Raw genomic sequence first — 14694 nt, forward strand, 5'->3', positions numbered from 1 at the left:
TCTGAATAATGAATGAATAACTTTTGATTAATTTCTTACTACTGGAATTGTGATGTCTGAATTTGTAGCACTGCCACACTTGTCATTGTCAACTATTAGCTTAGTGACTGTATCCTAGCCTGCTGCTAAATGTCGATGTACGAATGCTGAGTCTCAGTTATTCGAGAAAACTTTACTCTTAACGACTCGTTACTAACGTTTTTCAGTTTCAACTAATAATAGGATACATGCTCCCGTGCAAGGTCTCCTTTGAACAGATGATCAATATGCTGGAACAAGGATATCCATACAATTCTTTGTTCTTATCTTGAGCTTCCTGCTTCACAGCTGTGGTGAATTCAATGTCTTTTAATCCTTATCAATGATATGAACAATATGATTGGGAGCTAAATGGTTCATCGCTACAATATGAAGGGAATGGAATCAGGATTGGGGATTATGTTACTGATTGAATTTGTTTCATTTGAAAATGAAGTCTCATGGAGATAATCCTTCTGGATCAATATAATTTCATAATAACAACATATGCATAGTGTTTTAAATGGATCTATCATCCTCAATTGATTAGCAACTGTCCAAGCTGCAAGTCAGATTTGACAAGTGAGCCCCTAGAACAGTGGCTTATGACCTGGGTTCGATCAAAACCCAGGCGTTTGGTGACTCAGTCTCTAGTCAAGCCCTCGAGATACTCATAGTGATTGATAGAAGATATCTGGGCAATCGGTCATATACAAGCAGCGTTAGATGTGAGAAAGAAAAATACCAGCAAACTTCGTTGCAAAAATGATACGAGAGGGCATTTACGAACTTTTAATTGTGCAATCCTAAAATCGTCTCTTAAAGTAACTTGTCAACTTCGTCCAGACGCTTTGTTACTGAACAATAGAAACTCAGTGTCAATGCTTTGTTGTTTCTCAGCACTGCAATCAATTGTTTGGAACAATGTTCATTTTCAGCTTTGATGTGATTTTGATGGGTTTCCAGTAGCCCGATATGGGTTGCCAGCTTTATAAGATTACCGAAAGAAGAACATTTTATTTCCAACTGCGAAGGGTTCAATGAATGCATGTATGTATGATGATTGTGGGGTTCTGAGCCTTCCAGAAGGTCAAGAACCGCTGGTCGTTGACTTCTCGGCTTAAACGACAGCAATCGGTGTCGATAAGTGTAGTGTACCATATAATGTATTATATTGATGTGCAAGCACTATCTTGTAAAAGATATATTTATGAGATAATAATGTGTAATTTATAACTTGATATCAGAATGAAGTGGTTTAAACCTTTGTAACATTGTTGGTATGTTTACAAAGCAGGCGATATCCGAGTTCGTCTGCACTGCACAGCAACGTAGGATGTAACTTGCCTTCACCTGTCATGTCATCTGTTTCGGTACAATTTCTGTAAAGCTTTCAATATTGCACCACTCGTTATGAAGCATTCTTGGTGTGGAAGTGTTAACGCTTTGATTGCTCAAAGTATATTCAAAAATGTTGCACAGGAAATTAAAAACACATCCTATACGCCTAGTGTTTAATTTATCCGTGTATACATGTGGTGGATTATTATGACCATTTCCTATAACCGATACGTGGTTTAGTAATAATGAAGCGCAAGAAATCACGTGAAAGAACTTGTCGTTTACAGATCGCTGCGTTAACGACTAGGAGCCCTGAGGGCTGCAGCCAGCTGCTTTGATAGTTTCAGCTGTTACTTGCAATCATGGCTGGTGGAAGACCATTAGTTGCGTTGTTGGATGGAAGAGACTGCAGCGTGGAGATGCCCATTTTGAAAGACATGGCCACGGTCGCGTTTTGCGACGCTCAGTCAACACAAGAAATACACGAAAAAGTATGAACGCGTTAATTGTTGTTTGCAGTGCTACGACTGCTATCAACATGTGGTAACTGTTCGGTGTTCTTGTGTAGGTGCTGAATGAAGCTGTTGGTGCTCTGCTCTCTCGGATCACATTAACGAGGGAAGATTTAGAAAAATTCCGAGCTCTAAAAATCATTGTTTGCGTCGGCTCTGGATACGATAATGTCGATATCAAGTCTGCTGCGGAAATGGGTAAGGTTTCTGTCACCCAAGGATTGTTTACTGATGAATAAATCAAAAGCGCTGGCAAATATGAATTGCCCTAATCTCATTTTTTGTTATTCTTGAGAGCTGACGCATCATGTTTTTTTTGCAAGTTCTGTTTGATATTCTTGACCTGCGGAACCCCCTAATAACTTTTTGTAACACTTGTTGAAATAGTGATATTAATTTGAATTGATCTACTAATCTGCATCTTCAATGGTATTTCCTCCTCGTTGGAGTATGTGTTGGCAAGAGTTGATGAAATCAGTGATTTAATCATCTATTGGAAAGATTGGTATACACATTGCCCGCTTATTGATTTCCTGTTATTATTTTGTGTTTCAAATATTGCTTGGCATTATCGCCAGCTAATAGGCTCCCTTAAACTAGATCATATATTTCAGTTATAGGCTATATCGCATTTGCTCGCATTACTGTAACTGCCATATTCTGAACGCAGTGCAGATGAATGAAGATTGGACCGTGGTAAAGATTCACGATTGCAACATGCTATATGCTGCAAGCTGCAACGATACTTTCAATGATTTGAGAGATGCTTATAATATCTTCAAGAGGGGCGTGATTTTTTGTCAAGGTTTCCCATAATCTGGTGTGTCCACTGTCCATGGCTGCAGCTGTCACACCTGAAACATTGAAACAAGCCAATTGGTGAAAAACTCAATGTCCATAGAATGGAAGATTTTGGGTCAGATTTTTGTCATGGTTCAAAATGACCTGTTTTCGCAATAAAGGTACTGACCCCCCCCAAATACTCGTAATTTACAGACTCTGGCCAACTGCCTTCGCAATTGTGAATTATGCATAAAGTAATAGCCTACCGTTTTGCACATTGTTTTGTTCATAATTTGGAGGGCTACAGTTGTAGTGCGCAACCCCCTTTGAACATAGGCAGCATTATCTGTCTTCTGTCAATAAGTACTTTTCGCCTCAAATGGGGGGGGGGAGTAGTCTTATCTGAAATTCATATATGTACTTCAATTCCTTTACTTGTATGCAAGTGAAGGCAAGTAATGTGGTTATCTGATGGAGGAAGAGATACAGTAGCCTACATTAGGTTCAGGAGCATATCTGGAGACTGCTGTTATAGACCAACTCCACTCCCGCCATAAATTAACGTGTCCAGTTCTGTGACATGCAGCCTTTTTTGTAATTTGAAACGAAAGATAAGAATTGTACTATGCTGTGAATCGAGTCCCTTGCAGAGAGGGTGCTAAATGGGGCTGATTATAAGTGGGTTTAATCAGATGGAGTGTTTGTGGGCCTTGGTGCTACGCGATCGATTGAAAACCATTGGCGTAGAAAGTTGCTTGTTGTTTGGTAGCGTCGGTTCCAACTTCTATCTGATTTCTTCCCATTTTTAGATGGTTTTCATCAGCGAAATTGTCATGTTCATGACGACATGGCAATATTGCCACTGTTGACAAATTGCAACATTCTGTGGAATCACTACATTTTCTGCATTAGCCATACAAATTGAACATATATTACTGCTTATTATTGAAAGTCTGTAGTGCGCGACATGAGGTCAATCAAACTCAAGGTACTCGGCGATCTTTTTTCTATCTTCTGCCTGAAGTAATGGTCACTTTTTCATGGGTAGCATGCGTCTGAACTATGCCCGCACGAAGAGTCGGTGATGGACTATACATTTTCTTATCTCTTTTCAGGCATAGCAGTGTGCAATGTGCCATCCGCCACTGTAGATGAAGTAGCGGACACGACCATGTGCCACATACTCAACCTATACAGACGGGTGACTTGGCTGCACGAAGCCGTCAAGGAAGGCCGTCGCCCGCAAAACGCCGAAAACGTCCGGGACATTGCGACCGGCGCCTCGAGAATACGTGGCGAAACGTTGGGGATTATCGGACTCGGTGAGTACCGCCATTGGCGTCGCATTTCTTTGCTCATTTTGGTATTTGTTGCACAGGATGCACGGGCACCGCAGTTGCACAGCGCGCCAAAGCGTTCGGTTTCAATATCCTTTATTACGACCCTTTTCTATCTGACGCGATGGGGAAAGCTTTGGGGATTCAGGACGTCCCAACTTTGCAGGTGATATACATAGTTAGTTATATATAATGCGAGTGTTGTTATTCTCAAAATTCTTTTGGACCCGAAGTAATGCATGCCCGACCGAATTTTCAATGCTGCACTCCAAATATCATAGGATCTCAAATTTAAAAGGTTGAGGACCGTGTGGAAAAACAGTCATTATCCTAAAAATACGTTGCACTCGAACTGCGACTAACTGATTTTCACAAAATGTTATGTCATCATTTCTTAACCATTTGTATCAAGAATCTGCCAAAAAATACACAAAGCGTTAAGGAGTGATGGTGAGCCTCGGTACCACAGAGATCGATGTAATGTAATGGTATATGTCGTGAATATTCTTTGGCGGCAGTTAAAATGCGGTGACTTTTAAAGAGTAACGGATGCTGCCAAACAGTTTTTCACACTCTTGACTCAATTTAGACATCACATTTATAGCACAGTGCTCGTTTATGGTATTGTCAATTTTCGCATAACGATCAAAAGCGTTTATGACAATAACCTGTGTGTCGTCTCTTCTTATACTTTAACGCCCAGAGTTTTTCAGTCGCCACTTAACGAGTGTTCTGCGTGTTTCAGGAGCTTCTCTACCAGAGCGATTGCGTATCCATCCATTGCAATTACAGTGAACACAACAATCATCTCATTAACGACTTTACAATCAAACAAATGCGTCAGGGAGCGGTTTTGATCAACATGGGCCACGGTTCTTTGGTCGACGAGCACGCGCTGGCGGCTGCGCTGAAAGACGGGCGGTTACGGGGCGCAGCCCTGGACGTTCAGGTTAGTGTGCCTGGCGACTGTGAGCCACTGTTTTCGTCTCGTCCGGTGACGAGTCTTTGGTGTCTGCAGGAAAACGAGCCGTTCTCTTACGAAAATTCTCCGCTTCGCGACGCACCGAATTTGATCGTCACCCCGCATGCGGCTTGGTACAGTGAAAAGAGCTGGGTGGAGTTACGCGAAGGTGCGGCTGCAGAAATACGACGCGGCATATCAGGTATGCAGCTGAGAATGTGCATTGTCATCATGGTCCCAAGTTCCCAGATATCGACCAGCCTGTGGATTTTTATTTATTTCGATATCGAATCAAAACCCTATCCGGAACCACCCCTCGAATGGTCCACGATTAACGTATCGTGAGGGGCAGGATAATGTCTATTTGTATTTGTTTCTATGATTTCGTACATTGCTGTCCTTGAAGACAGTGTCAGCTCAAAAAGCTTCATGATTTTATGTTATTATCCTTAAGAATAAATTTAAATATAGAAAAGTCTATTGAAGATAAGAGTGACTCCTTAAAATCTGGTGATTGGTTCGGTGAACGGAAACAAGTGCATGTGTCGGATCAATATGCTGGTTTTCATAAGCCGGATGTTGTCTTTCTTTGTAATTTGGAATTTAATTCAATATTCAAGTATTTGTGAATTCAGTAGGCTAATTCTAATGTAATTTAGAAAAGCTGGCTTGTGCTATGTTTGTGAGAATGGAAATGCTTTACCGTCTATAAACTGTTCAGGTCGCATCCCTGACTCGCTGCGAAACTGCGTCAACAAAGAACACTTCCCCGCCTCGGGACCGCTATCTGGGCCCGCCGGGATGCACATCGCCCCGTGGTTGGAGACGGCACCTATCCACTCTGGACCAGGCCTCCCCGTCCCGTCCGCTCACCATCACGAGACCAACGGCAACACATATAGCGGCCCGCCGCGCTACCACCACCCGCCGGCCCTGCCCCCGCCGAACATAGCGGCTGCCGCGAACGATTCTCCCGTACCGGAGGTGCCCCGCGGTAACATGGCGCAGATCGGCCCCATGGTCATCCCGAGAGCAGCTTCCTCGTCGCCGATCGTGTCGAGGCAGTCCCCGGTGCCGGCCCTGCCTCAGTCTGGTAAGGTGGAAGCCGGAGATAACGCGATGAAAGAGTAGGGGCGCTACACTACTCTCGGTGATGATGAAGCTCGCTAAAAGATGAATTGTCGACTACTTACAATGATCACCATAAAATGACGAACCGCGTGATCATGCGCGCGTTGTATCTAGGGCTGAGCAAAATCGAGTAACGGATTGATTCGATTCTGAATCGAGTATTAGGTTCCGAGTAATCGAGTATCACTCTTTCTGACGTCACAGCGGCACGAATGACGTAGGTTCGATTGTGTACCTTTTCTGTGATCATAAATAATACAATGCCATTTCGACATCACGTCAAAGATGCTATGATAATTTTTTGGGTTGCCCGACATATGAGCATGCGACACGATGGAAAACGACAGTTCAGCATGGGTATGGTTACCGTACATCCTCCTTTAAGTTTTTAAAAATGTCGTCCGAGGACGCCTAAATGTTCCCCTTTTCGGCAATTCGTCCTCCTTTACAGCTAGGATAATGGATAGACTCGAGTGAAGATGGGCAGAAATGACGCTAAATAGCCAAGGATATCTAAAATCTAGATATCACTGTAAATAGCAAAGACTTGAGGTAATTTTACAGCAAAAAATTGCAAAATCGGCTGTTTTCAGTCTTGATCAACTAATTTTCTGATTTGGTAAGTGTGTCCTTTCCCGATTCCAAAATACGGTAACCCTAAGCATGGGATACTTCAGCATGCGTCACCTTGAGCATGTGACTTCGTGACCCAAAAACTTACCCCAACGCGAAACATAGCCCTGAATTTAACCCTTATAAATATTCTAACCCAGCCGTGAATCCAACCCTAACCTGTGATTTAACCCACATGCTAATGTGTCGCGTGCTCAATTGTAGCATTCCGAAGTATCGCATGCTCATATGTCCTACGGACCATTTTTCGACCATGCCCGTTTCATGGTGGCTTGTAAAAACGCTCTGGGCTGGTCACGACTTATCAGATGTATCAGCTCCGGTAATGTGTGTTGCTTTTAACTGGGTGTTTTGTATGCTGCCATGCGAACAGGTTTACAGTCTTCCACAGTGGAAAACAGTATCAAAACTATCATTCTGATTGATAATTCAGAGTAGCAAACAGTGTTTAATTTCAGTACCCGTAAAAATTACCTCTCACTACTCGACTCAAATCATTAGAATTGATGCTCGGTTCAGATTTGAGTACTCTAATAATTATGCCAAGCCCTGGTCGTAACGCGGGTGAAAAGAGACGCACATTTTTCAACGATTCTTTTTGTGGGAAGTGCATTACCGTTGCGTTTGTTACGATGGCCGACTCCAGGCGAAGATTGTTTCGACCAGTGTTAACTCGTCACGGCTCAGGCTTGTCGCGCACCTCGGAGCGTGTTTTGTATCGTATGTTTTCTTTGGATTTCCACCTCATTTCATGGCGGTCAACTTTCTTTGATGACGTTCAATGCAATCGTTGAATAAATGCGTTAAGACCGATGTCTGGTTTTTAGCATGCTTTCTGGTACGAAAGTCTTGTTTTTTGTATGTAATCAACACATTACGAGAGTGAGGACGGCAGTTTATATTCCTCTGTACTATTAGGTGCTTTTATGTCGAAGATGTATATAGATATATATCGACTTTCAATTAAATAAAAGGGCAAAAGAACATCAAGATATCAGTTTTGGGCCCTTGTTAAGCGCCTCCAGCGTGGGCGTCTTCGAGCGATAGCCCGCGTTGCGCTAGCTCGGTCTCTATTGTCGAGCGTCATGTGGTTCTACTCCAGCCACCTCTGCGCCATGGCTCCGTCGGAATGTGGTTGATGATGGCGGCGGCTGGTTGATCGTCTTGGTGCCGCACTAGATGACCGATTAGGCGGAAGCGTCATTCAGCAGCCAGCAAACGGCATGGGACCGTTTTTGTGAGTTTGCGCAGAGCATTGGTGGATATGTGCTCCGGGTGGTGGATGCCGAGTTCGTAGCGGATGAGTGCATCGTAGTTGGCGTTGAGTGTCTTAGCCAGCTTTTCTGTCAGCGTGAGTGCTTCTATTCCGTGGAGAAGAACCTGCTCGACAGTGGCACGGAACATGCGGGTCTTGAGCTGGGAGAGGCACTTGAGTGGAAGAGGCAATGTAGCCGTCTTGCCGCGCCCCAGGCCTTAGCTCGCCTCGCCTTCAATGCTTTTCCAGAGTCCGCGACGTCAATACCGAGGTATATGACGAAGATGTGAAGCGCTCTTGACTCGTCTAGCACGCTCCACGTTTTTTATTATCCACGCAATCCCTGGGTCTCGAGCGTCTTGCGGAGAAATCGTGGATACCAGTTTTTTACACGCGGTCGCAATTGAAGCGACTACCTGCCGAACGATAAGTCAACGCTATCTCGCCGGGAAGGGACACTGGGACAGTTATCGTGGTACATCTGTCACTTTGACGGCAACCAGACTGATCCCAAACCACACTGGCTCTCATGGCACTAGTGTACACCGCGTTGCCGTACCTTGCAATACGGCATGGCGTCAGCAGCTCGCCGATAAAATTGAAATCTTCGTCTCGACCTCCAGGCTCAGTAGCGGTGGAAGCAAGGGGGTAATCGTGAAGGCTGTTCGTGTTCAGCATTAAAGTTTTGTGTCGGTACGAAGTAGAAATGTCCAATTTCAATTTGTGAACCTCATTACATCACAAGCATTCACTCCACTCGATCCACGTTGAGTTAGTGTAGGGGTGGACAAACTTTTGAGCTCGGTGGCTACTCTACAGGCTAATTCCCGAAGCCAACGCAACTAATCGGCACCATCACGACTCCACTGGTAGCCGGTGCGACCCTCGTCGCCGCAAAATTCCTACATGTCGGAGGAGTGTTTGGGTTCCTCATCGCCAACTGAGCGTCTTAAAAAGTCGTAAGACGGAGTTGGTGAGCCAATGGTAGCTGATACGAGCCTGGGCTCCGCCAAGTTTTTAAGTGACGTAGCTTTATCTGGATTCCTCAACGCCAGACGCGCGGTAGTCACAGCGTTCCATAAATCCTATAAGCTGGGTGCGAAATGAACTCGAACAATTCCGGCAGTAGTGACCCGAAAAGAGTAAACGAATGAAGGGTGGTAGTTCGCAAGAATGAATAGAAGTATTTATTCTTCAAAGCATCAGGGATCACTACATTTTTCGTAACTCTGGATTCAACATTTCATTCTAATTTTGTGGATAGAAGACCGTCTTTCGGTTAAAGCAGCATAAAAATTTGTCTGATCTCCAAACTCCTCTTTGAATTCAACCTGATATCATTTCAAAATAACAATTCTGAACAACCAAGATTACTATGCAGATATTGAACAGGCTTGCAGTACAGATACGAAATGTATTCACCAAAATCATTACATCATTACATGGAAAGTAAGCATACCGGTACTGAAAAGATAATAGTAACATGCAACAGCAAATAACCACAAATACAGATATGCAATGAATGTCCATAATAAATTGGAAGTAGGATGGAACGACAGCTCCAGAGGCTTAAAGCTTTAGCGCCCACTCAAGTTATTTCTAACGTTCGGAAGCAGATGGCGATTTTTTACAGATATTATGGCGTAACCAGCATGTGTGTGCTCGGTCTATTGCACTGCATCCAAAGCAAAACAATTCAGAATACAAACAAACGTCAGGTTCATCAACAGTATCGATAACGTACCTTCGACAAGCTCAGAATCTCCTCGCTACAGAGGACACCGTAATAAATAGCAATACTAAAAGGTGCAAACGGGAGCAATAACACAGCACTGCATTATACTGACGGTTCAAAATCGTGTGATATAAAAACATGATGAATGGCAGGAATACAAATTCAGAACATATGATTCGAAGAAATAGCAGCTGCGCGTGTCAGTCTCGTAGGAAGTGAGCGAGCAGCGTTTGGCGGCGTTTCCCGGCAACATCCATTTGATTCTCGATGTCACCGCGCTGATACGATCCGGCACGTTCTAATTTCCATGACAGCTCTTCGATCTCCAGTTCGAGCTGCGCTTGCTGGTACTCGAAAAGTTCTTTTTCCGCGCCTTGCGACGCGTAGTAGGCCAAAGGATATGTGTTTTTCAGAGTGAGACGGCATTTTGCTAATAATTCCCCGGCGCGGAGCAGATATTGCCAATCGATCCAGGTCCCTTCGTTTCGATTTACTTTCTCCTCAATCTGCACCATAATCTTTTTACGCGCTTCCTCTTCCAATTGCAGGCTTCTGTCATGGTTCTCCCACCGTTCGAAATAAAATAGGTATTTTTTCAACGCCTCCCTCGCCCTGTCTTCGTGACTTTGCTCGGCGATGAGCGGGTTCTCCAAGTACGTACTGCACGAGTAATAGGAATTACCATGGCTTCTCCAATCCCGCAAACACATCCAACAGAAATCGTACTTGCACTTCCAGCACGTGATATGATTGCAGCCGCCGTTTTTCTCGATGCATATGTGGCACTGAGGACAGCTTTTCGTGTTGGCACATATGTAGTTTGCTGTTTCCGAATCGTCGCGGCACTTTGTGAGCCATTTCGTTATCGTGTCACAGTTGGAGGGAGAATGGTAATTGTTGCCGCATTCGAAGCAAAACACGGAACGGCACGATTTACACTCGACTTGCCGCGCCTTTGGCACCTCCGCGTACATAACCATCTGACAATCGGCCCCGATACAGAATCTCAATTGATAATGAGCGCCGATGTACAGGTCCAGCAGCAATTTATTAAACTTCTGCAGCACTTCAGGCTTGGACGACAGGAATTTCACGGCAAAGTCCTTGGGACAACGTAGACGGCACTCTTTTGCCATGCATTGAATTCCGTCCGGCATGCCGCTTTTCACAGTGTACTCCGTATGAGTGAGCCAACAGTCTTTGCAATACGCATGACCACAAGGTAACCTTTCCAACTTGTGTTTCGGTTGAACATCGAAGCACACGCCGCATTCCATTTTCGACGAGATTTTAACTTTCGATTGAGCAGCTGGTACCGAATCTTGCACTCCGGATTTGGTCAAGATTTTTAATCGGTCTTTTTGATTTGTTGCTGATTGTAAAATCGCAGTCACCTGCCATTTGTGCGATTGTAGTATTACAGCAGCGACAGATTTACTGACTTTGAGATTGTCGGCCACCACTGCGCAATCCTGGTCTAATTTTTTATCCACCTCCTCCAAAGTCATGCAGGTGTATTGGAAATATTCTAAATCGTGGACCTTCTTCTTGACGTTATTGTTTTCGGAAACGTCTCCTTTATCGCCTACGTCATCTTGGTCGTTATCGTCAGACAGGGCATCATCGCTATTGTTGTAATAATCATCATAATCATCCTCTTCGTCTTCTTCGTACTCTGAATCATCATCAACCTTGGTATCCACTGAATCTTTCCCTTGTGACATACTGTTACGGTATGATTGAATAAAACTGGAAAAAAAAACAATCATTCGTAAATTTTTCAACACAGATGTTTTGCTGTAGTGTATTCAAGCACACTAAAAATCCTAAGGACCACAAAAGCACATATGGAGCTACACACTTTACCGAGAGGACTAATGAAACTGAAATTACTAGCAATAACAACAATGCTTTATCGGTGTTTTCAATGCAAAAATGGTGCGAATAATTGACACACAATTTATATCGTACTGATATTTTGACTCTAGTTAAATAACTTGCAATCCTACAACCATAATTTCTCAAAAACGCAATCCCGGTAACATTGAAAGCGGATCACTTTTGGGTGAAAAATTTTGCTAAAAATTGAGTCGGTTGTTCCACTTTCGTGTCATGCTTTATGAATGCGAGAATGTGATGATCCTGTTTCCATTTTTCCATTGTTTCTTGAAGTTCCATCCGTCCCTTTATAACCAGGTAGTCAACAGCCCGGACGTCGTTGACATGAGAATTTCTGTAAAACTCGTCTCTGATACGATCTCGCAACTGGTGCGGCCTCACGGGTAAGCGGTACAGGTGACAGATTTTCGGGATCGATCTGTACCAAGCTCGATATAAGTTCAAAACTCGGAGTCTGGCCTCGGCCGAGTTGCGGGACATGAAAGGCTTCACTTCCCGCCTTCCAACATTCACCATGGCCCTCCCCAAAGTCCCCATTTCGATGACTTTTGATTGACAGAGAAAGTCGTATGGCCTATTCTATCTGAATAAAAATGCCAATATAAGCTGTGAACAGACTTTGTTAAATTTTGGAGGCAGTATTGCATTTGTTATTGCCAGGTTAGCAGTTGTTGGCCTACCAACCAACAGGTTAATTTCATAAACATAGAAGTGACACAAATATCTTTTCAATACAAGTAGTTTCGAGCAACTTGTGTCGAAACACCAAAAGTTGTCAATATATTATGACAAGAAAAGTGTCAAACTACAAACAGCCTTCTTGCGGAATATACACTTGTTTTCAATCATTCAAGGACATTAAAAAAGTTAGACCTTCACTGTTTATTATTGACTGAGACACAAAGAACGGATATCAGTACGAGTATGATAAGTACGCACACTGGATAATAATCATATCCAAGTTGGACAAGAAAGAATTTCATAGACCGTCAAAGTCAACACTCGGTATTTGTCATCAAGTAAAGCTGGTTGGAAATGAACTTTGTACAATAATTAATCCATCTCTGTTGTATGGTAAAAGCCTTGATCAAAGACTTTCATGAGTTACGGGAAACCTAATGAACTGGAATTATATTATGGATAACCAGTACCACACAAATTACCATAGAGATGTTTCAAGATAAACAACACAAGTTTATCCACTTTCAGTATCTATGTGATGTCCGGCCCTAACAGGATGAGCATAATATTGATATTCGGGAAATTCAGGATTTGAAATTGTTATATTGTACGACGATAACAAATAATTTCAATGTTTCGATTTGGTATTACAATGCAAGTAGAAGACAATTTCAAGATCAAAATTTAGAATGGGTAATTTTAGGAATAAATTGAAGTCAAAAATTACAGATTACAACAAGAAGGAAATTCAAACTAATGATTTAAAAATCAAACATTCAGAAATGGTACAAAATAGATTCTAATTGTTGATTTGTGTTTAGTATTAAAGCTTTTAGGCTGACAACAATAACAAATCTTATAATTTACATATGAAGTTCAAGTATGCTGCCAAGTGCCAACCACGATTTGGATTTGGTGCTGGCACAGCTACATTATGCACTTACTAAATATATTCATATCTTTGTCAGTATAAATTTCAAACTCTAATTATTCATACTGTTTTATAAGCCCACTGAAGCACATAATAAACTCCAATATCCTTCTACATATATATACACACTCCCATTTAACCACACTGGACTTGGTACTGCAACGACAGGCTATATAGGTCTAACGTGAAATCAAGCAAATCACTATGTAAGATTCAAACTGCTGATAATTTATAATGATTGTCAGGAAGGAAGACATTGTTGTTCCTGAGTATCACATTTCATAGGAAATTTGTTTGTTGTTCTCGAGTTTCATATTTCATAGGAAACCAAAGTCAAACACATTTATAAGTCTTCCGTGGAAATGGAGTACATCAAGATCGATCATGGAGTAGTAAAGTGTTTCGCAGACAAGTTTAAAATCAAAATCACTAGTCCAAATTATCTCTCTGACTCAACAAATTCATTGTATGGTAACAAGTGCTGGTAGAATGTATCAGGATAGAGCATGGCAAAACAGTTTCTTATCAACACGGCAAAATTTACATGAATAGTCAATCTACAGATCGTTATAATTCATTTTTCCACATTCTTAAGGACTAAATTGTAACTTTAACTAAATCGGAGAGTGTAAAATAAATCAAGACGATCACTATACTGTAATGTTTTCAAAGTAATTCCTATATACAGAGAAGATAACAATATGTATGAATCCTTTGATGTTATGATGAAATTGTTCAATGGCAGTTACGTCTTCTTACGATAGAGAAGAGAATGGTACTGTATATAGGCTAAGATAATATTGAAGGCTATCGAAACCATATGACACTAACCCTTACATCTGTGAACTGACCTTATGAATTATGCCTTATGAACACGACATATACCTTTGGGCTTTATTGTGAACATAATCGCACGAACCCCGTAGGACCTATTAAATACTACGACAAAACTAACTCCGCCTCGAAAGAAAAATGGGGTTTACAGACACAACAAAATAACAAATCATAAAGCATACACACGACACCAAAAGTAATGAGTCAGCCTCATCACACGACAGTCACTGCGATAAAGAACTGACTCTCGCTGAGTGAAGTGAAGGTGACGGAGAGATTCGGTGGATCAAAACAACTGTGTTCACTGAAGTATGAGATCCGGATGCCCAGCGTCTCCCACTGCTTGGTACTACTGGGCTGCCCTCCGTAAAAGTGCCAATAAAAGTGGGTATTGCGCAAAGTATAGTACCACGACTAAACCCTATAGTGACCTACAATGGTTTTGGACACAAGCAAACCTCGCTGCTCACTGCGATTGGGATACGTCATTCTTTCCATTTGACCAAAGGCAATTTACGGGCACTGAGCGGGAAAATTGATAAAACTGGTGTCAATCGAAAGCTACCGCAGTACTGATTGCGAAAATAGAAATTTATTCCACTCGTGGTCCTAGAACCCCCCCCCCCTTCCCCCCAAAATCAGC

At 42.5% G+C, this 14694-nt stretch overlaps 4 protein-coding genes across 4 annotated transcripts in view; 1 reads left to right on the forward strand and 3 right to left on the reverse strand.

Moving 5' to 3' along the window:
* The window catches only part of LOC145440404 (rab proteins geranylgeranyltransferase component A 1-like), a 266120-nt gene that overhangs the window by 73351 nt on the left and 178075 nt on the right, over positions 1–14694 (reverse strand). The window lies entirely within an intron of this gene.
* LOC145440418 (C-terminal-binding protein 1-like) lies at positions 1196–7529 on the forward strand. The gene is made up of 7 exons (XM_080318025.1): positions 1196–1850; positions 1928–2069; positions 3770–3976; positions 4033–4157; positions 4737–4940; positions 5010–5154; positions 5674–7529. Exons 1-7 carry the CDS (start codon positions 1722–1724, stop codon positions 6081–6083), a joined length of 1362 nt encoding a protein of 453 aa, XP_080174151.1. The 5' UTR covers positions 1196–1721; the 3' UTR covers positions 6084–7529.
* Positions 9366–11475, reverse strand: LOC145440409 (E3 ubiquitin-protein ligase ARIH2-like). The gene has a single exon (XM_080318015.1). It carries the CDS (start codon positions 11473–11475, stop codon positions 9907–9909), a length of 1569 nt encoding a protein of 522 aa, XP_080174141.1. The 3' UTR covers positions 9366–9906.
* Positions 11456–12909, reverse strand: LOC145440443 (NADH dehydrogenase [ubiquinone] 1 alpha subcomplex subunit 6-like). Its single transcript, XM_080318054.1, has one exon. It carries the CDS (start codon positions 12140–12142, stop codon positions 11762–11764), a length of 381 nt encoding a protein of 126 aa, XP_080174180.1. The 5' UTR covers positions 12143–12909; the 3' UTR covers positions 11456–11761.

This window comes from Botryllus schlosseri, chromosome 6, assembly GCF_051294905.1.
Source record: "Botryllus schlosseri isolate E-star chromosome 6, Bs_hap1, whole genome shotgun sequence".
Taxonomy (NCBI): domain Eukaryota; kingdom Metazoa; phylum Chordata; class Ascidiacea; order Stolidobranchia; family Styelidae; genus Botryllus; species Botryllus schlosseri.

Coding starts and splice junctions, on each gene's coding strand:
- LOC145440418 (XM_080318025.1), top strand. CDS start 1,722: ATGGCTGGTGGAAGACCATTAGTTGCGTTGTTGGATGGAAGAGACTGC. Junction 3,977..4,032: donor GTTGGGGATTATCGGACTCG/GTGAGTACCGCC, acceptor TTTGTTGCACAG/GATGCACGGGCACCGCAGTT. Junction 4,158..4,736: donor AGGACGTCCCAACTTTGCAG/GTGATATACATA, acceptor TGCGTGTTTCAG/GAGCTTCTCTACCAGAGCGA.
- LOC145440409 (XM_080318015.1), bottom strand. CDS start 11,475: ATGATTGTTTTTTTTTCCAGTTTTATTCAATCATACCGTAACAGTATG.
- LOC145440443 (XM_080318054.1), bottom strand. CDS start 12,142: ATGGGGACTTTGGGGAGGGCCATGGTGAATGTTGGAAGGCGGGAAGTG.